Source organism: Lissotriton vulgaris, chromosome 6, assembly GCF_964263255.1.
Source record: "Lissotriton vulgaris chromosome 6, aLisVul1.2, whole genome shotgun sequence".
NCBI lineage: Eukaryota > Metazoa > Chordata > Amphibia > Caudata > Salamandridae > Lissotriton > Lissotriton vulgaris.
The window spans coordinates 823,056,128-823,079,680 of NC_141694.1; the positions used below are offsets into that span (position 1 = coordinate 823,056,128).

General features: G+C 42.1%; 1 protein-coding gene and 1 long non-coding RNA gene across 2 annotated transcripts; both read left to right on the plus strand.

The window, feature by feature from the left end:
* Positions 1 to 2,875: 2,875 nt before the first annotated feature.
* Positions 2,876 to 15,912, plus strand: LOC147708049 (uncharacterized). Its single transcript, XR_015296485.1, has 4 exons — positions 2,876 to 3,209; positions 3,455 to 3,519; positions 9,445 to 9,480; positions 15,684 to 15,912. It is a non-coding gene; the product is annotated as an uncharacterized LOC147708049 (long non-coding RNA).
* Positions 15,913 to 15,937: 25 nt separating this feature from the next.
* On the plus strand, positions 15,938 to 21,223 carry LOC147708050 (uncharacterized). Its single transcript, XM_086925292.1, has 3 exons — positions 15,938 to 16,121; positions 19,337 to 19,552; positions 20,887 to 21,223. The coding sequence occupies exons 1-3, from the start codon at positions 15,987 to 15,989 to the stop codon at positions 21,169 to 21,171; spliced, it is 636 nt and encodes a 211-aa protein (XP_086781418.1). The 5' UTR covers positions 15,938 to 15,986; the 3' UTR covers positions 21,172 to 21,223.
* The last annotated feature ends 2,330 nt before the right edge of the window (positions 21,224 to 23,553 follow it).

Here is a 23,553-nt window from a genome sequence, read left to right on the forward strand (position 1 = left end):
CACCTTCCACCTCTCACCCTCACTCACCCTCCATCACCCTCAACCCCTCACTTACATCCTCAACACTTCACCCTAAACACCTCACTCACCCTCAACCCCTCAACCACTCACCCTCAACCACTCACCCTCAACCACTCACCCTCAACCACTCACCCTCAACCACTCACCCTCAACCACTCACCCTCAACCACTCATCCTCAACATCTCAGCCTCACTCACCCTCAACACCTCACCCTCAACCCCTCACCCCCAACCCTCACCCGCAACCCCTCACCTTCCACCCCTCACTCTCACTCACCCTCCATCACCCTCAACCCCTCACCTACATCCTCAACACTTCACCCTAAACACCTCACTCACCCTCAACCCCTCCCACTCACCCTCACTCACCCTCACCTTCACTCACCCTCAACACCTCAACATCACTAACACTCAACTCCTCACCCTCACTAACTGTCAATTACTCAGTCACCCTTACCCTCACTCGCATTCAATATCTCACCCACACTAACACTGAACGCCTCACTCACCCTCACTTTTACCCTCACTCACACTCAACACTTCAACCTCACCCTCACTCACATTCACCCTCTCCCTCAACTCCTCATGCCATTTGTTAAGCGTAACTTGGATCAGACAGTTACAGTCATATTACAGTAAGGTTGAAATTGGCGTCTGTAAACTTTATGGTTTTTTATCAAAACTCCTCCACTCACCCTCAACCACTCACCCTCAACCACTCACCCTCAACCACTCACCCTCAACCACTTACCCTCACCCACTCACCCTCACCCACTCACCCTCACCCACTCACCCTCACCCACTCACCCTCACCCACTCACCCTCACCCATTCACCCTCAACCACTCACCCTCAACCACTCACCCTCAACCACTCACCCTCAACCACTCACCCTCAACCACTCACCCTCAACCACTCACCCTCAACCACTCACCCTCAACCACTCACCCTCAACCAATCACCCTCAACCACTCACCCTCAAACACTCACCCTCAACAACTCACCCAACACATCACTCACTCACCATCAACATCTCACCCTCAACACCTCACCCTCAACGACTCACCCTCAACGACTCACCCTCAACACTTCACCCTCAACACTTCACCCTAAACACTTCACCCTCAACAACTCACCCTCAACAACTCACCATCAACACTCACCCTCAACCACTCACCCTCAATCACTCACCCTCAACAACTCACCCTCAACAACTCACCCTCAACCACTCACCCTCAACCACTCACCCTCAACCACTCACCCTCAACAACTCACCCTCAACCACTCACCCTCAACCACTCACCCTCAACCACTCACCCTCAACCACTCACCCTCAACCACTCACCCTCAACCACTCACCCTCAACCACTCACCCTCAACCACTCACCCTCAAACAATCACTCTCACCCTCAACCCTCACCCTCAACACTCACCTACCCTCACCCACCCTCAACACCTCACCCTCACTCAACACCTCAGCCTCGCCCTCACTCGCCCTCACCCTCAACGTCTCATGCTATTTTTAAGGGTAACTTGGCGCTAACAGTTCAAGTCAAATGACAGTAAGGTAGAAAAATTCTATAGTCACTCACCCTCAACGCCTCACCCAACATCTCACCTTCACTCACCATCAACATCTCACCCTCACTCACCCTCAAAACATCAGCCTCAATTCCTCACCTCAACCCCTCACCCTCAACCATTCAACCTCACTCACCCTCCCTCACCCTCAACCCCTCACCCACACCCTCAACACTTCACCTTACACACCTCACCCTCAGTAACTCTCAATCCCTCAATCACCCTTCCCCTCACTCATCCTCAATACCTCACCCTCACTAACACTCAACCCCTCACTCACCCTCACTCTTACTTTCACTTACACTCAAGACCTCAGCCTCACCCTCACTCATCCTCACCCTCAACCCCTCATGCCATTTTTAAGTGTACCTTTGCGTAGACAGTTCAAGTCGATTTACATTAAAGGAGAAAATGGTGTCTGGAAACGTTAACAAAACTACTATAGTTTACATACCATGCCGTACACACACACCAACATAATTCCTAGCATTTAAAATTACCCACAGACACATTGAAGGGCCGCATCCTCAGCAATGCTCACTATTTTTATACTACAAATAACAACACAACTTTGATGGCAAATAAATCAGCTCAGAACATTTCGCCACACCTATCGCTACATTTATCTATTGGCAAACAAAATCATCGAACATCTTTCTCAGTCTCCCACTGTATTTCTATGGTGACACTCACACATTAATGGAGGCATCTGCAGCAATGTCCTGTTTTTTCATACTAAACATAAACGCCACAACTTTGAGCCTGTATATTACAAGACTTACATTAAGGGACGCACCCTCAGCGAAATTCAGTATTTACAACACGTACACACACCGCCAAAATTAGCCTAGCATTTAAAAATACCCACAGACACATTTAAGGGCCACTTACGCAGCAATGTTCACTATTTTCATAATAAAACGAAAAACACAACTTTAATGGCAAATATTGCATCCGGCCTCTGACCCGTTCAGCACCACACCTGTCTTTCCATTTCTTTTTTGCCAAACAAAATCATCGACCATCTTTCTCATTTACCCACTATTTTTTCACGTTGCCACACACACATTAATGGACGAATCCGCAGCAATTTTCAGTATTTTCATACTAAACCTAAACGGCACAACTTTGAGCCAGTATATTACAAGAGTAGTATGTTTTAAAGTGAAACTTTGTATACTTTTGATGCTTTATATATGCCATTTTTACGTGTAACTTCGAGCAGACAGTTGAAGGCCCTTTGCTTTGTTAGTTCCGAGCAAAATCTTATATGGCCTTAAGGGAGTTGCCCAGTGAAGTCTACTGGCGCGCCTATGTCGAAACTCCATCTGCATACACATTCAAACATTCACACTTCCAAGTCGCGCACATCAGCTAGTGTGACTTTTCCTTGGGGCAAGGGAAGGACTAAAAGCTTTGATCCTTTCTTAAACACAAAAAAAAAAAAGATTCTTGCATCGTTACCCCCTATTTAAGCAGAGGGACGGGTCACTTTAAGTCATACTCTCTTTTTACCAGCGAGGACAGAAGTTCGACTTACAGAACGGCGCTGTACTTGCTGCTATCGACCAACAGCCACTGAAAAATTACGGCATTCAATCTTAGAACGTAAGTGCATGCAAGTGTTATTTTTATACATCTAAGGGACAGTATTGATATATTTACTTGCGTTTATTAGAACTGTTACTATGTCAACATTGCACCTGTGTTAAATTATTCTGCCACATGTGTGTTTGCTAATCTACATTTTCTATGGTAATACTTAGCAAAGGACTACGTAATTTCTTAAACAGGTCATACCTTGGTTTAAACCAACAGATACATATTGCTTTTTTTATCGTTATCTCTTGTAGGTTATTGGTACGCTTTCAACATTTCCTTGATAGGGGGAAAGAAACTGCGCACCAACATATATCATGTAAGTACAGCCAACTGTTCACTCTTCTACACAATTTTTACTTTCGTTCCTAACACTCCGACGTGGGGGCAGGGTCAGTCGTTAAGGGTCGGGTCGACAGCAACAACATAAAACTGACCATGAGGTTATTCACAGTACCCTGCAGGCGAAGGCTTCGTGCACTGAGCCCTCCCGGCATACACATAATTTTGTCGCTCTCTTTCTCTCTTCGTCTCCCTCCCTCTCTATAGCACACTAATCACACACACCCTGTCACATTAGGCAAGACACTGCATCTTACACTAATCACACACAGCCTGTCACATTAGGCAAAACACTGACTGCCACCCTTATACAACACGTGCAACTCCTACGCAATTTAACATCATAGCACTTCGCCACTACAGCACCAAACTTTCAGTCAGAACTTCGAATTGCACATTAATTTGCACGTAAACAGGCAACACTTTACAACATTTATGCACAATGCATTCATTCGTTGCTTTACTTGCACAGTTAGTAATCCAAGTTACAAGCTGACACACAGAAACAGCCACTCGTACAACTACTAGTATTACATTTTCACAAGCACACATCCAATAACACATTAGCCAGGATTAGCTGCCTACCCAAAAAAAAAATGGACCTTACACTTACTACACTATTCACAGGCACATTGGAACATTAGGGGGAATAGTACAGTCATAATCCGTTCTCAACACTTCGCCACACCACAACAAACTTTTCATACACACAATCCACTATCAAGGGGACTTTCGCCCACACCCTCTATTACATGGCTACTCACAATCTTTCAAGCAGGTGAAAAATGTACAGTTTACTTTGTGTACAAGGACCGCATCGGTGGGGGCAATGTTAGTTGTTAAGGGTCGGGGCGACAGCAACAACATTAAACTGACCATGAGGTTAATCACAGGACCTTGCAGCCGAAGGCTTCGTGCACTGAGCCCTCCCGGCATACACATAATTTTCTCGCTCTCTTTCTCTTTCGGTCTCCCTACATCTCTATAGCTCTCTCTCCCTCTCTATAGCTCCCCCTCCCTCTCTCCTGTCTTCCTCTGTTTCACTCTAACTGTGTTCCTCCCTCTGTCTCACTCTCCCTCTTTTCTTCCTCCTCTCTCCCTCCCTCTCCGTCTCCCTCCCTATCACCCTTCATCTCACTCCCTTTCTCTTCCTCTCCCTCCACTTCCCTTCCTTTACCTAACTTTCCCTTCCTCTCTGTCTTTGTACATAACTCTCCATTTGTCTCCCATTTACTCCCTCTCTATCTTTCTACATTACTTGCACACTAACTGGGTACACCAACACTCCGCCACACCACAACAAAATTTTCAAACATACATTCCACGAACAAGGACACTTTCACACACACCTTCTATTACATGCCTACTCACAATCTTTCTCTCAGGGGCAAAATTTAATGTTTACTAAGTGTCCAAGGACCGCATCGGTGGGGGCAGGGTCAGTGGTCTAGGCTCGGGGCGTCAGCAACAACATAAAACTGACCATGAGGTTATTCACAGTACCCTGCAGCCGAAGGCTTCGTGCACTGAGCCCTCCCGGCATAGACATAATTTTCTCGCTCTCTTTCTCTCTTCGTCTCCCTCCCTCTCTATAGTACACTAATCACACACACCCTGTCACATTAGGCAAAACACTGAATCTTACACTAATCACACACAGCCTGTCACATTAGGCAAAACACTGACTGCCACCCTTATACAACACGTGCAACTCCTACGCAATGTAACATCATAGCACTTCGCCACTACAGCACCAAACTTTCAGTCAGAACTTCTAATTGCACATTAATTAGCACGTAAACAGGCAACAGTTTACAACATTTACGCACAATGCATTCATTCGTACATTTCCTTGCACAGTTAGTAATCCAAGTTACAAGCTGACACACAGAAACAGCCACTCGTACAACGACTAGTATTACATTTTCACAAGCACACATCCAATAACACATTATCCAGGATTAGCTGCCTACCCAAAAAATAATGGACCTTACACTTACTACACTAGTCACAGGCACATTGGAACATTAGGGGGAATAGTACAGTCATAATCCGTTCGCAACACTTCGCCACACCACAACAAACTTTTCATACACACAATCCACTATCAAGGGGACTTTCGCCCACACCCTCTATTACATGGCTACTCACAATCTTTCAAGCAGGTGAAAAATGTACAGTTTACTTTGTGTACAAGGACCGCATCGGTGGGGGCAATGTTAGTTGTTAAGGGTCGGGGCGACAGCAACAACATTAAACTGACCATGAGGTTAATCACAGGACCTTGCAGCCGAAGGCTTCGTGCACTGAGCCCTCCCGGCATACACATAATTTTCTCGCTCTCTTTCTCTTTCGGTCTCCCTACATCTCTATAGCTCTCTCTCCCTCTCTATAGCTCCCCCTCCCTCTCTCCTGTCTTCCTCTGTTTCACTCTAACTGTGTTCCTCCCTCTGTCTCACTCTCCCTCTTTTCTTCCTCCTCTCTCCCTCCCTCTCCGTCTCCCTCCCTATCACCCTTCATCTCACTCCCTTTCTCTTCCTCTCCCTCCACTTCCCTTCCTTTACCTAACTTTCCCTTCCTCTCTGTCTTTGTACATAACTCTCCATTTGTCTCCCATTTACTCCCTCTCTATCTTTCTACATTACTTGCACACTAACTGGGTACACCAACACTCCGCCACACCACAACAAAATTTTCAAACATACATTCCACGAACAAGGACACTTTCACACACACCTTCTATTACATGCCTACTCACAATCTTTCTCTCAGGGGCAAAATTTAATGTTTACTAAGTGTCCAAGGACCGCATCGGTGGGGGCAGGGTCAGTGGTTAAGGCTCGGGCGTCAGCAACAACATAAAACTGACCATGAGGTTATTCACAGTACCCTGCAGCCGAAGGCTTCGTGCACTGAGCCCCCCCGGCATAGACATAATTTTCTCGCTCTCTTTCTCTCTTCGTCTCCCTCCCTCTCTATAGTACACTAATCACACACACCCTGTCACATTAGGCAAAACACTGAATCTTACACTAATCACACACAGCCTGTCACATTAGGCAAAACACTGACTGCCACCCTTATACAACACGTGCAACTCCTACGCAATGTAACATCATAGCACTTCGCCACTACAGCACCAAACTTTCAGTCAGAACTTCTAATTGCACATTAATTAGCACGTAAACAGGCAACAGTTTACAACATTTACGCACAATGCATTCATTCGTACATTTCCTTGCACAGTTAGTAATCCAAGTTACAAGCTGACACACAGAAACAGCCACTCGTACAACGACTAGTATTACATTTTCACAAGCACACATCCAATAACACATTATCCAGGATTAGCTGCCTACCCAAAAAATAATGGACCTTACACTTACTACACTAGTCACAGGCACATTGGAACATTAGGGGGAATAGTACAGTCATAATCCGTTCGCAACACTTCGCCACACCACAACAAATTTTTCATACACACAATCCACTATCAAAGGGACTTTCGCACACACCCTCTATTACATGGCTACTCACAATCTTTCAAGCATGTGAAAAATGTACTGTTTACTTTGTGTCCAAGGACCGCATCGGTGGGGGCAGGGTTAGTTGTTAAGGGTCGGGGCGACAGCAACAACATTAAACTGACCATGAGGTTAATCACAGGACCCTGCAGCCGAAGGCTTCGTGCACTGAACCCTCCCGGCATACACATAACTTTCTAGCTCTCTTTCTCTTTCGGTCTCCCTACATCTCTATAGCTCTCTCTCCCTCTCTATAGCTCCCCCTCCCTCTCTCCTGTGTTCCTCTGTTTCACTCTAACTGTGTTCCTCCCTCTGTCTCACTCCCCCTTTTTTCTTCCTCCTCTCTCCCTCCCTCTCCGTCTCCCTCCCTATCACCCTGCATCTCACTGCCTTTCTCTTCCTCTCCCTCCATTTCCCTTCCTTTCCCTAACTTTCCCTTCCTCTCTGTCTTTGTACATAACTCTCCATTTGTCTCCCATTTACTACCCTCTCTATCTTTCTACATTACTTGCACACTAACTGTATACACTTTCAATATTACACGCACACCGCATTCATTTTCATATTCAATGCAATATAGGAAGTAATCTAAGTTACACGATGACACACACACACATTTTTCGGTACGTCTCGCACTATTAACTCTTCACGCACACACTCACTCCCTCTCCATCCCCAACAACAATTCCAGCTTTTAAAACTAACAACAGACACATTCAAGTCCCACATCCTCAGCAATTCTAAACTATTTTCCGAATACAAATAACGACACTACTTTAAGGGTGTCTTTACTTTTTGAAGCCACACACACACACTCACCCTCACTTACCCGCAACGCCTCACCCTCTCCCTCACTCACACTCAACACCTCACCCTCACTTACCCTCAACGCATCACCCTCAGTCACCTTTAACAGCTCACCCTCACTCACCCTCAACGCCTCTCCCTTTCTCACCCTCACCCTCACTCACCCTCAACGCCTCACCCTCACCCGCACTCACCCTCATTCTCACTCACCTTCACTCACCCTTAATACCTCACCAACACTCAACATCAATGCCTCGCTCTACCTCACCCTCCCTCACCCTCAGCCTCACTCACTCTTACTCACCCTCATCCACCATCACGCTCATCCTCACTCACCCTCACTTACCTTCACTTACCTTCACTCACCCTCAGTCACCCTCAGTCACCCTCACTCAATCCCTCACCCTCACTCACACTCACTCAACCTCTCACTCAACACCTCACTCTCACTCACCCTCAACACCTCACTCACCCTCAATTTCACTCACCCTTAATTTCACTCACCCTCACTCATCCTCAACACTTCACCCACCCTCACTAGCCCTCAACACCTCACACACACACCCTCAACACTTCTCCTTCAACTCCTCACTCACCCTCACTCTCACTCTCACTCAACACTTCAACACCTCAGCCTCACTCACCCTCAACACCTCACTCACCCACAACACCTCATTCCCACTCACCCACACTCACCCTCATCCTTACTCACCCTCAGCTTCTCACCATCACTCACCCTCAATCTCTAAGCCTAACCTACCTTCACTCACCCTCAACCCCTCACCCTCACTCACACTCACTCACACCATCCTCACTCACCCTCATGCTCACTCACCCTCATGCTCACTCACCCTCATGCTCACTCACCCTCATGCTCACTCACCCTCAACATGTCATCCTCACTCACCCTCACCATTACTCACCATCAAACAGTCACCCTCACTCTCACCCTCACTCATCCTCAATACCACTCACCCTCACTCACCCTCATCCCCTCCCCCTCACTCACCCTCACCCTCACCACCTCACCTCAACAACACTCAACACCTCACCCTCACACTCACACCCTCAACATTTCATCCTCATTCACCCTCAACCCCTCATCCACACTCACCCTCTCTCTCCTTTTCTAGCTCCCCCTCCCTCTCTCTTGCCTTCCTCTTTCTCACTCTAACTTTGTTAATCCCTCTGTCTCCCTCTCCCTCTCTCTCCCTCCCTCCATCCCCGTCTCCCTTCCTATCACTCTCCCTCTCACTCCCTTTCCTTTCCTCACACCTCATCCATTCTCTGATTCAATGCAACACATAACACACACACACATTTTTTAACGTCTCTCAGTATTAACTTTTCACGCACTCACTCACTCTCTCTCTGTCCCCCTTTTCCTCCCACTCCCTCTCTCTCCCTCTATCATCTCATCCCTGCCTGTGTGCCAGCCGTGGCACATACACTCACAGCAGCACTAAAGCTCTTAACAGGTCTTTAAAAGACTAATTACATGCTAATGTGGCCTTTATGGCAAAAATTCGAAAAAATGTATTCTAAACAAAATTTTTCTTTTCTCCTTTCAGATTATTAAAACAACAACAAAAGAAACAGAAGTTAAGGTAAATACTACTTTGCCACTTAGTTTAAAATTTGTTAAAAGTTCATACCTTACAGTCCCCTAAAAAATTTGTTAGTTCACAAACCTTCTTAATTTACATTTGTTGATAACAACATTTCAGTATAACTTATAAGATGCAGAAATGCTTGAAAGCAAGTTACCATCAAGGGAATAGCAAATTTAATAGCAAATCACAAGGTAAGCAATGCTTACCAAATAGTGCTTTTGCTGTCTTGCACAATTTATGCAAGCCAGTAACTACTTGGAACTCTAATGATCTGCATTATATAATGGACCGTGGGGACGCTTTATATCTCCAAATGCATTCTATTAACAAAGAAACACTTATGCATCCAGATGACCTGCCAAGGTATATAGACCACAATCAAGAGATATATTCACTTTTGCTACGGAATGCTTACTACGGTGATGTCCTTAAACGTTTTGATAAAGCCTACCCAGATATTAGCACAGCATTAAATGTTACTATTAATAAGCACTGTGGTGTTCTACTTTGTATGAATGTTTATGTAATAGCTATTTTCAAACATATGCAATCATACTTTGTATTTGATTCACATAGTAGGGACCATGAAGGCATGCCTCATTCAAACGGAACATGTGTTACAATTGCATTTAATTCGTTTGAAGGGCTAATTCAATATGTTATGAAACTAGCATATAACTTTACACATCAGGCTGAGCAATGTGTCCAATTTGAATTAACACCAATAGATATAAAAGTCATTCAAAGGAAATCCTTTACAAAAGCACTTACTGTGCACAAAAAAAATAGTCACCTGCCGCAAGAAAGAAAAATTTGGGTACATACTACTGAATGTACTCCTAATCAGACGATAACATCAACATCAATGTCTTCTGATCATTTACAGAATACAAGTAAGGGAGGGAATAGCAATAGCAATCATTTAGCACAATTACCAGGTAATAGTAAAGCTATCCAGGGAACAAATAAACAGTCTCGGAAAAGAAAAAGGGATTCAAGTACATGTCCAACTACAGTTGTACAAAGTAAAAAAGTTAATACAGCTGAAGAAGATATTACCAACAGTCAACTAAGTGCTACTGATAATAACATACCCATCTTCACGCAGGCCCAAAGACAGAAACGAGGTAAACAAATCCATACAATCATTCGCAAATTCCACCGGGAAATATTGCATGGGCCAGAGTACATTTGTACTCTTTGCAATCAACTGTGGCATAAACAAACGTTGCAAAATATACGCAGTGTTAGCCAATCCGAAATTTTCAACAAGTGTAACATTAGTAACAAGAAAACAAATTTTATTTGTAAGACTTGCTATTATTACATTAGAAAAAACAAAATACCACCATGTTCAATTGTAAATGGCATGGGCTTCCCAAATGTACCAGTTGAATTAGAATTATATGATTTAGAAGAAAGATTAGTTTCACCTAGGATACCATTCTTACAAATTCGGAGTCTGCCACGCGGTTTTCAAAAATCATTATCAGGTGCAGTAGTTAATGTACCTGCAGATGTTATGACAACTGTTACCATTTTACCAAGGCAAATTAATGACGCCATGACAATCCCAGTGAAATTAAAAAGGAAATTAATCTATAAATCATATACACATTATGAGAATATTAGACCAAATACTGTAAAAAAGGCAGCTACATGGCTAGCTAAAAATAGTACAATGTTTAATGAATATGGTGTTACCATTAACCCTGACTGGGAGTATATACCTCCAGAAATAGAATCTCACAATGAGACTTCTGAGACAAACAATTCATCTGATAGTTCTGACAACATAGAAGCTGGGAATTTGGATACTATGTTAACAAATGAAACTATTACTAGTAATTCGCTGAATGTGTTAAGTTTCGCTCCAGCTGAACATAACACGCCAAGAGGTTTATATGAGGATAAAGATTCAGAATTTTTGGCTTTCCCTACTATTTTTTGTGGTGAACGAAGGCCTAACAATAAGGAAAGACACATACCGGTACATTATAGTACTATTTGCCAAGCAGAGTTAAGGAGTTATGATAGAAGAGTCGCTAAATCTATTACTAATGTCTTTTTTAAACTGAAGAAATTACATATTAAGCAGATCCATGGTAAAATCAACATTTCCATCAGAAAACATTTTACAGATGGGAATAAAATAACTGCTAAAGACATTAAATGTAATATTGCCAATGTTTTACAGTTTAATGAGGGGTACAAAATATTAAAAACTATACGCAGTTCACCTCCATATTGGGAAGGTTGCAAAAAAGATATTTTTGCTATGATAAGGCAACTTGGCATTCCCACTTTCTTTTTGACATTATCTGCTGCAGAAACAAAATGGCACCATTTAATAAATATACTATTGAGAGTTAGAAACTTAAAGGAATGTACAGAGGAAGAATTCTTAAACATGTCTTGGGAAACTAAAAGTAAATTAATACAAGAAGATCCAATAACATGTGCAAGACAGTTTGACTATCAAGTTAGGAAATTCTTTAATTGTGTTTTGCTGAATGGCACTAATCCAATTGGGGAAATAGTAGACTACTTTTACAGAGTCGAATTCCAACAAAGAGGTTCTCCACATATACATGCATTACTCTGGGTAAACAAAGCACCATTATATGGTGTTTCACCAGTGGAAGAAGTCAATAGCTTTATTGACAAATATATCACTTGTCAGAAGTCTGAGAACCCTGTTTTACAACCGTTAATAAATCTACAAAGGCATGGTCACACCAAAAATTGCAGACGTAAACAGCAACGGACATGCAAATATCAATATCCCAAATATCCAATGTCAAGAACGCTCATATTAGAGCCATTAACACTGGAGGAGACAAATAACCAATGGCAAGATAATATGAAAATAATACATGAAGCTATGAATAATACTACTTTTAATACACTTTCTTTTGAGGAATTTTTGGACTTCATTAAAATGGATGATAAAGAATATATTACTTCTATACAAACTAGCTTACAAAAAACAACTATTTTTTTAAAAAGAACACCAGCCGAATGCTTCATCAATAACTACAATAGTACTCTTTTAGAAGCTTGGCGAGCAAACATAGACTTGCAGTTTATACTAGACCCTTATGCTTGTGCAGTCTATATTATCTCATATATCAGTAAATCGCAAAGAGGAATTAGCAAACTTCTAGCGCAAGCTGCTAAAGAGGTAACAAGCAATAGTAATATCAAAGATCAACTTAAACACATAGGGAACAAATTCCTCAACTGCACAGAAATTAGTGCTCAAGAAGCAGCATATCTAATTCTTCAAATACCATTACGGAAAAGCTCACGATCATTTGTATTTATTAATACTAGCCGTCCAGAGAAAAGAACTTATTTAATGCGTGATATCGAAACTATTAATAACTTGCCCGAAAATTCAACTGACATTCAATGTGAAAATATTATTATTAAGTACTGCAAAAGGCCACAATCATTAGAGATGTGCACTTTAGCAGACTATGCGGCTAATTTCAACTATGTGAAGAAAAAAACACATGGGAAAGAAATAAATGATTGCGAAGATTTACTAGCAGAACAAAACTTTTACAGCTCAGATGAGGAAGAATTAGAAATAGAATGTAGTGACGGAAATGAACAAACAACAGAAACATAATTATGATTATGCTTTAAATAAGCGCAGACAAGGGAAAATAATACGCTTTTGCAGATTTAGCAAAAATAATGAACCAGAAGAGTATTATAGAGAAATCTTAATGTTGCACTATCCATGGAGGGAAGAAGAAAAAATACTAATCAACAAGGAAACTTACTATGATAGGTATCTGGAAGTTAAAACATTTGTTGACACACAACTAAAAATCTATAACAAACAGCATGGCGAACTTACAAACATTATTCATGAACAGTCTCATGAAAATGTAATTTCACCTCCTCTATCACCAACTGTGAATATACAGACAGAAGACAAAAATCCAGAACATAATAATAGATATGATTTGGCTCTAGATTTAGGAATTAGAACTACAACTGAAGAACAAAGCTCAACTAACGTTATTTTGCCCAATGAAAAATACCAACAACTTATGCAAAACTTAACGGAAGAACAACTTAAATTTGTTTACCATCACTTGCATTGGTTTAAAACTACTAGCACTCCATGCTATACTTTTTGCACTGGAGGTGCTGGTGTTGGGAAAAGTTTTGTAATATCTGCACTATATCAAACTTTACTACGCTACTATAACACTAAGGCCGGTGAAAATCCTGATAATGTTTATATCTTACTTACTGCTCCAACAGGAAAGGCTGCCCATAATATTAATGGCAAAACACTGCATAGCACTTTCAAAATACCTGTGTCGCAAAGTTTGACTTATAAACAACTGAGTCATGAACATAGAACTGCTCTACAAATGGAAATGATGCATGTTAGAGTTGTTATTATTGATGAAATTTCAATGGTAGGACACAATATGTTGAATTTTATACATAACAGGCTTCAAGAAATTAAATCATCTAATGAACCATTTGGAGGAATTTCTATTTTAGCCATTGGTGACTTTTACCAATTAAAACCTGTATTTGACAGATACATTTTTCAGGATTCTACACAAATGTATGGTCCTTTAAGTGCTAACTTATGGAAAGAACATTTTAAAATTTTTGAATTAACAAAAATTATGCGCCAAAAAGAAGATCTACAATTTGCTGAATTACTAAACAGATTGAGAGAAGGCAAGCATACTGAAGAAGATATTTCACAAATTAAGCAAAGGGAAATACAACCTGATGAGACTTTATTAGAAACAATTCCATATATCATGTCAACTAATCTAGAAGTTAATGAAATTAACAAAAAGGTTTTAGAACAACATTGCAAAGATTATCCTGTCTACATAACAGTAGCAAGCGATACTGTTAGTTCTGATTTGTCTGAAAGTGTGAAAAAAACGATTCTTAAGCAACTGCCCAAAGATCCACAGAAAACAATGGGCCTTTCACATACATTACACATTGCCTTACAACTTCGTTATGATTTAAGTTGCAATGTGGATGTCAATGATGGTTTAACAAATGGCGCAACTGGTGTTGTACAATTAGTAGAATTGATTAACAAAACACCTATTATTGTTTGGTTGTTATTTGACAATCCCACTATAGGACAAACAACCAGACAACAATATAAACACTTATTTCATTCACAAATACAAAATACATGGACACCAATACATGCTATAGCTAGACATTTCCAATACACTAAGAAATTTATTACCATTATACGGAAGCAATTTCCTTTACGCCAAGCATCAGCACGCACTATACATCGCACACAAGGTGCAACTCTCGAACCACTTTATATACACTTTAATAACAGCAAGATTCATCATTTGCATTATGTTGCTATTAGCAGGGCAAAATCAATACAAAATGTCTATGTACACAATTTTGATGAACGTAAAATTGTAGTACATCCACAAGTTAATGAGGAAATGCACAGATTAAGGACAGAAATGCCACTTGAAATACATATCCCACAGTTACATACATACAGTGCACATTTCAATATCATTGCACACAATATAAGATCACTACAGAAAATTTTTTCATCTATGGTAGCGGATAGGAATATATTACAAGCAGACATTATTTGCTTAACTGAGATCAACACTACAAGAAATGCTACAGCTAATGATTTCACAATAGAACAATATCATCACATTATATTTGATAAATTTCATACATACAACACAAACCATGGAATGATTATGTACTACAAAAAAGATTTATTTATATTGCCTATTTATGAGACACTTGAAGGGATAGACATTTTACATTTTACTCTACAGATTGATGACACAGATTACCTTATTATTATTTTATACAAACCACCCCTAAAAAGTATAACTTCTCTTTTTGATTTCATCACAAATATTACGGATTTTTACCCCACGCACAAATTGATTATTATAGGGGATTTCAATGTGGATGTATCTCAAACAAATGCAAACAGCAAGCAATTACTTGGATTCTTTGAAACAAAATTACAATGTCAACAACTCATTAACAGTTACACAACTAACTACCAATCCATTTTAGATCATATATATACAAATGACCAACTACACAACTATGGTACTTTAGAATGCTATTACAGTGATCATAAACCAATATGGGTTTGTATTTAACATGTTATATCACATTTTCTATTTCAGATGATGTCTATTGAAGAAATAATGAACATTAATACTGATGACAACAAACCATACCAGAAACCAATAAGAGTTAATGTCATCAGCTGCTCAGGGAAAACTACGTACAAAAATGCTAAACAAGAGCAGAAAATATTATTCCATTTGGCTTTAGCAGATAAAACTGGAACAATTAAATGTACTTGTTACCAAGAAAATTTATATGAGCAAACGAAAATAAACTGTGGACTACTGATACGAAACTTTATTCACAAAAACAAAACAATTTTAATTACAAAACAAACTAAAGTAACCAAATTTCCCGCAATGACAATCGAGGAGGGCCTGATCCAACAAGCAAACAACATTTTGCATCCGCCTGCACCATCGGCTTCTCCCATCAAGGAAATAAAACGGGCAAGTTTAAAAAGCCTGATGACCGTTTCAGGGACAATAATTGCCGTAAGTATGAACACAAACAAGTTATCATGTCAACTAAAAAAAACTATTGTCTTGCAGTGGAAAAGTTGGACTTATTAGTATTGTAAATGACATATCTTATGTATTTTTGCTTTTTCGAAATTGCAAGTCTAAATAGTCTGATGACTGTTTCAGGGACAATATGTGCCAGAAGTATGAACACAAACATGTCATCATGTCTACTAAAAAAATGCTTAGTTGGCTTACACACAAATTACACATTTAGGGGCACGATGTAGGTAGCCCTTTAGCGATCCCAATCGGCCAAAAATACCGATTTTGGGCCGTTTCAGATCGGTAAAGGGCTATTGAGATGTAGGGGCACATTTTAGGTAACTTTAGCAAATCTGTTTAATTACCGAATCGGTACTTTTACAGATTCAATAAAATTAACTGAAATGTAATGTAGGTATGCAATTTACCTTCTGCACATGGCTTACACGATCGGTATTTTACCATGGAATACAAATCCAGGGTAAAATACCTATGGCATGTGACAGGCAGACCTGCCCTTAGGGCAGGTATGCTTGCCACATGGCACCTGTGCCTTTTTTGGGGGTGCCAGAGGGTGTCAAAGTGACACCCCCTGCACCCTTCATAATTCTTTAATTACAGATTCTGTAAATACCGAATCGGTAAGGCCTAATCATTCCTATGGGCTTCAAAGCCCATAGGAATGAATGGGCATTACCTATTCGGTATTTACCGATTCGGTAATTAAAGATTTGTTAAGGATTCTGTAATGAATCCAGATGTTGGTACCTACATACAAAAATGGGATTTACCTACATCGGGCCCTTAGGAACTTCACTAACAACCTCAAAAAAGCTTGCATTAGACACTCTTTCACACTATGTATAAAGTAATAGTTTTGAGAAATATAATAGGCCAGTGCTTTGGGGTATAGTACAAATTCAAGTACTCTCCACAAAGCCAATTTTTACTAAAACAAAAATGCACTATGGTAGAAAGTATGTTCATTTGGGTCGTGGAATATAATACATTATATTACCAGTCATACAACGCACTACTACTATGTGTTTTTACTGTCACTATTTTGTAGAATTGTTCTTTTTGGGTTTACCAAAAGTACGCAAATACTGTCTTTACATCAATGCCTCACCGTCAGTCAACATCACTCAGCCGCACCACCCAACCCTCACTCTCCCTCAACACCTCACCCTCAACTATTTGATCTTAATGCCTCACTCAACCTCAATCTCACTCACCCGAGATCACCCTCAACACCTCCTCCTCACTCACCCTCAATCACCCTCACTAGCCCTCAACACCTCCCACTCTAAAACTCTACCCTTCTCCCTCAAATACTCACTCACTCTCACTCAACACCTCAACACCTCAGCCTCACACTCAACATCAATCACTCACCCTCACTCAGCCTCATCCTTACTCACCCTCAACTTCTCACCCTCAATAACTCTCAACACCTCACCCTCACTCACCCTCAACACCTCACCCTCAACAATTCACCCTTAATGCCTCACTCAGCCTTAATCTCACTCACCCTCAATCACCCTCAACACCTCTCACTCAATCACCCTCACTCGCCCTCAACACCCCCCCCTCAAGAAGTCAACACTTCTCACTCAACTCCTCAGTCACCCTCACTCTCACTCAACACCTCAACACCTCAGCCTCAACATCAACACCTCACCCTCACTCAATCAATCACCCTCACTCACCCACACTCACACTCATCCTTACTCACCCTCAACTTCTCACACTCAATCTTTCACCCTCAACACTCCCTCACTCTCACTCACCCTCAACCCCTCACCCTAACTCTGCCTCACTCACACTCACCCTCATGTAACACCTCGTCCTCACTCACCCTCAACCCCACCCTCACTCACCCTAACCCTCAACACCTCACCCTCAATCACTCACCCTCACCCACACCCTCACTCATGTCATCAGGTCTACTAAAAAAATGCATACTTGCCTTACACACACAGCACACATTTAGTAAGTTCATTAACAATTAAACAAAAAACACGCCTTTTGAAAACTATAATATGGCAGCACTTTCCGGTATACTACAAATACAAGTACTCTCTACAAAGCCAGTTTTTTCAAAAAATATTGCTATCATTTAGGAAGGATGTTCATTTGGGTCGCTAAATATAATACATTATATGGCCATTCATACAACGCAATAGTAAGATGTATTTTTACAGTAAATATTTTATACAATGCTTAGTTTTTGTTTAGGAATAGAACTAAAAAAACACTGTCTTTACCTCAATGCCTCACCCTTAGTCACCCTCACTCATTCTCAAAACGTCACCCTGACTCACCCTCAACACCTCACCCTTAACACCTCAGCCTCAACGCCTCACTCACCCTCAATCACACTAAACTACTCACCCTCACTCACCCTCACTAGCCATTAACACCTCCCCCTCAAAAACTTAACACTTCTCCCTCAACTCCTCAGTCAACCTCACTCTCACTCAACACCTCAGCCTCAGCCTCACCCTCACCCTCACTCACCCTCAACACCTCACCCTCACCCAATAACTCACCCTTTCTCACCCACACTCACCCTCATCCTTACTCACCATCAACTTCTCAACATCAATCACCCACAATCTCTCACCCTCAACACTCACTCACTCTCACACTCAACTCCTCACCCGAAATAACCCTCACTCAGCCTCAGTCACACTCACGCTCATCGTTACTCACCCTCAACTTCTCACCCTCACTCACCTTCAATCTCTCACCCTCACCCTCTCACCCTCACCCTCACTCACCCTCACTTACATTCAACCTCACCCTCACGTAACACCTCATCCTCACTCACCCTCACTCCCCATCAACTCCTCACACTCAACACCTCACACTCAATAACTCACCATCACCCTCACTCATGTCATCATGTCTACTTAAAAAATGCATAGTTCACTTACACACACATTACACCTTTAGTAACTTCAATAACTAACTGGAAAAATTTTAAATTATACACTCTTCAAAGATAGCAGTGCTTTGGTGTATACTACAAAAACAAGTACGATCTACAAGGCCATTTTTTACAATAAACAATTCAATCTTTTAGAAAGGACGTTCATTTGGGACGTTAAATATGATACATTATATAGCCTTTCATACAATGCACTAGTAATATCTGTTTTTACTATCACTATTTAATAGAATGCTTTCTTTTTGTGTAGGAAGAGGACGCAAAAACGGTGTTTATCAATGGGCAAGATACCCCACTCAAATCCATTACAATAAAAGATGCAACTGATGATATAAAAGTGACACTGTGGAGAGAAGCGTCACTATTTAAAATACATCTTGGGAAATATGTGACCCTGACTCATGTCACTGTACATGAATTCAATTGCCAAAAAATATTGAATACAACGCGCCATAGCAAAATGGAGGTAAGCACAACAAACCAAACATTTTGCAATTATCTCTTTTCAACCACTCTTGGAATTTCACCCAGTCTTGCCCTTTCAACCACTCTGCCCCTTCCACCCACTCTGGACATTTTACCCACTCAGGACATTTCAGCCACTTGGGACCTTTCACCCACTCGGGAGCTTTCACCCACTCGGGAGCTTTCACCCACTCGGGACCTTTCAACAACTCTGGCTCTTTCACACACTCTAGGCCTATCACCCAATCTAGACTTATCACCCACTCTAGACTTATCACCCACTCTCATACTCACTCACCCTCAACAACTCACCATCAACACCTCACCCTCATACTCACTCACCCTCAAATCCTCGCGCTCATTCACCCTCACTCACCGTCAACACACTATCACACTACAACAACAAACATATACTTACCACCACAGCAACACTTCATTCACCCTCAACACCTCACCCTTAACTCCTCACCCACCCTCAATCTCAATCATCATCAATCACCTTCAACATCTCACACTCAACACCACTCTCATACTCACTCACCCTCACAACATCACCCTCATTTACCCTCACTTACCGTCAACACACTATCACACTACAACTACAAAAAAACACTTACCACCACAGCAACACTTCACTCACCCTAAACACCTCACCCTTAACTCCTCACTCTCACTCATCCTCAATCACCCTCAACACCTCACCCTCACTCACCTTTAACGCCTCACCCACACTCACCCTCACACTCAGCTTCTCACCCTCAGCCTCAACACCTCGCTCACCCTCAGCCCCTCACCCTCACTCACCCTCAACTCCTCACCCTCACTCATCCTCACTCACCCTCAACACCTCCCCCTCATTCTCACTCACTCTCCCTCTCACTCACACTCATACTCACTCACCCTCAACACACTATCACACTACAACCACACACAAAAACTTACCACCACAACACCACTTCAATCACGCTCAACACCTCCCCATCAGCCCCTTACTTACCCTCACTCTCACTCATCCTCAAACACTGACTCACCCTCAATCTCACTCACCCTCAACGCCTCACCCTCACTCACCCTTAACATCTCACCCTCACTCACCCTCAACACACTATCACACTACAACCACACAAAAAAAATATTACCACCACCTATCACCCACTCTCGACCTATCACCCACTCAAACCCTATCAACAACTGGGACCCTTTCACCTACTCAGTCCATTTCACCCAATGTGTCCCTTTCAACAACTCTGTCCCTTTCAACCACTATAGGCCTTACACAAAAAATAAAGTATACAAATTTAAAAAATAATTGTTGCTTTTATTTTCTCTCAACAGGTAACAGCCCCACCAGAGGAAAAGATGGACATTCTAATTTATGGCGTTGAAAGCTCTACTGAGCAAACCAGTATTATCACAATAAAAGTGACAAACACAGACGAATTGCAATCGATGCCCATCGAAAACGAGATCTTAATTAAATGGTTTATGTTAGATGAGGAAGTTGACAACATCGGAGATGCCCTTGTCCATTTTTTGCCACAAACTTTTGAAGTTGTCTTTTGTAATGGGCAAATCATAAAGATTTTGAAAGAAAAAGACGATGAAATATTTTCTGACTAAATTTTGCATGTTGCCAGGATATCTTTTTTTTGTACAAAGTTAAACAATAAATATTTGTGATTTTTTTTACAAAATAAAAAAGTGTGTAATACAAATTTTACAACTTCTATGGTCATTTTTTCTATACGAAAGGCAAATTATAACTAAGACACTCAATTTATACAACATAGTCACACCCACATACAACATTCAGCCAATCCATTTGACATTACAAAAACATATACAAAATACACATACTTTGTAGCTTCCACGCACTACAGTATTAGGTATGAATGAGACTGTTGAGCTAAATACGCCTGTGCTGGTGCAGAGTTATGCTGTGTTGTTGAGCAATGTTACTGTGGGGGGCCGAATGTTAAGGTGGTATTGATGCGTGTTCCATTGGTGGACATCACAAAGTAGGTTGTTGGGAGAAGTGCAACTGTTGTTGGGATGAGTTATGCTGTGGTGGTAATAGTTGAACACTAACACAGCACAACTCATCATCAACACATCACAACAACAGCATTAGGAAGCACCACACTAACAACACTCATCAACACACCAACATCACTCTACACCACCACAACAGCATCATTCTACAACAACAACATACAAAAACACAAACACACTTACTTTACAATAACGAGTCACACATGCAAAACACTCACATTTGCCAATCACACCCTCACTCACACTCACTCACTCTTAACTCATCACCCACCCTAAATTACACTCACTCACCCTCAACACCTCATCCTCACTCTCCCTCAACACCTCATCCTCACTCACCCTCAACACATCACCATCACCCTCACCCACCTTCACTCACCATCAACACCTCACCCTCACTCACCATCCACCCTGCACCCTCAAACACTCAATCACCCTCGCTCTCAACACCTCTCCCTCAACGCCTCACCCTTAACCCCTCACTCACCCTCACGCTTAACAATCCTCAATCACCATCAACACATCACCCTCAACGCCTTACCAACACTCACCCTCAGCCCCTCACCCTCAGCAACAACACGTCACTCTCACTCACCCTCAACACCTCACCCTCAACAACTCATCATCAACACATCACTCACCCTCACTCTCACTCATCCTCAATACTCTCAACACCTCACCCTCAATACCTCACTCACCCTCAGTCCCTCACCCTCAACTCCTCACCCTCAACACCTCACCCACACTCATCCTCACTCACCCTCAAAAAATCACCATCAACACCTCACCCTCATACTCACTCACCCTCAACACCTCACCCTCATTTACCCTCACTCTCCGTCAACACACTATCACACTACAACAACAAACAAATACTTACCAACACAGCAACACTTCACTCACCCTCACTTCACTCACCCTCAACACCTCACCCTTAACTCCTCACTCACCCTCAATCTCAATCATCATCAATCACCCTCTACACCTCACACTCAACACCTCACTCTCATACTCACTCACACTCACTCACACTCAAAACATCACCCTCATTCATCGTCAACACACTATCACACTACAACTATAAACAAACACTTACCACCACAGCAACACTTCACTCACCCTAAACACCTCACCCTTAACTCCTCACTCACACTCATCCTCATTCACCCTCAACACCTCACCCTCACTCACCCTCAACGCCTCACCCACACTCACACCCTCACCCTCAGCACCTCACTCTCTCTCATCCTCAATGCCTCACCCTCAACGCCTCACCCACTCACCCTCAACTCCTCACCCTCAGCCTCAACACCTCACCCTCACTCACCCTCAACGCCTCACCCTCAGTCAACATCAACACATCACGCACCCTCACTATCACTCATCCTCAATCACACTCAACAGCTCACCCTCAACACCTCACTCACCCTCAGCCTCTCACCCTCACTCACCCTCAACTCCTCACCCTCACTCATCCTCACTCACCATCAACACCTCCCCCTCAGTCTCACTCACTCTCACCCTCACTCACCCTCATACTCACTCACCCTCAACACACTATCACACTACAACTACACACAAACACTTACCACCACAACACCACTTCAATCACGCACAACACCTCCCCATCAACACCTTCCTTGCTCTCACTCTCACTCATCCTCAATCACCCTCAACACCTCACCCTCACTCACCCTCAACGCCTCACTCACCCTCATAGCCTCACCCACCCTCAACACCTCACACTGACTCACCCTCAATCTCACTCACCCTCAACGCCTCACCCTCAATCACCCTCAACACCTCACCCTCACTCACCCTCAACACACTATCACACTACAACCACACAAAAAAACAATTAACACAACAACACCACTCATCACCACTGCAGCAAACAAAGGTCATACAATCAAAACATGTACCCTTTTAACAGTCACTCACACAACAACA

Coding starts and splice junctions, on each gene's coding strand:
- LOC147708050 (XM_086925292.1), top strand. CDS start 15,987: ATGACAATCGAGGAGGGCCTGATCCAACAAGCAAACAACATTTTGCAT. Junction 16,122..19,336: donor TTTCAGGGACAATAATTGCC/GTAAGTATGAAC, acceptor CTTTTTGTGTAG/GAAGAGGACGCAAAAACGGT. Junction 19,553..20,886: donor CGCGCCATAGCAAAATGGAG/GTAAGCACAACA, acceptor TTCTCTCAACAG/GTAACAGCCCCACCAGAGGA.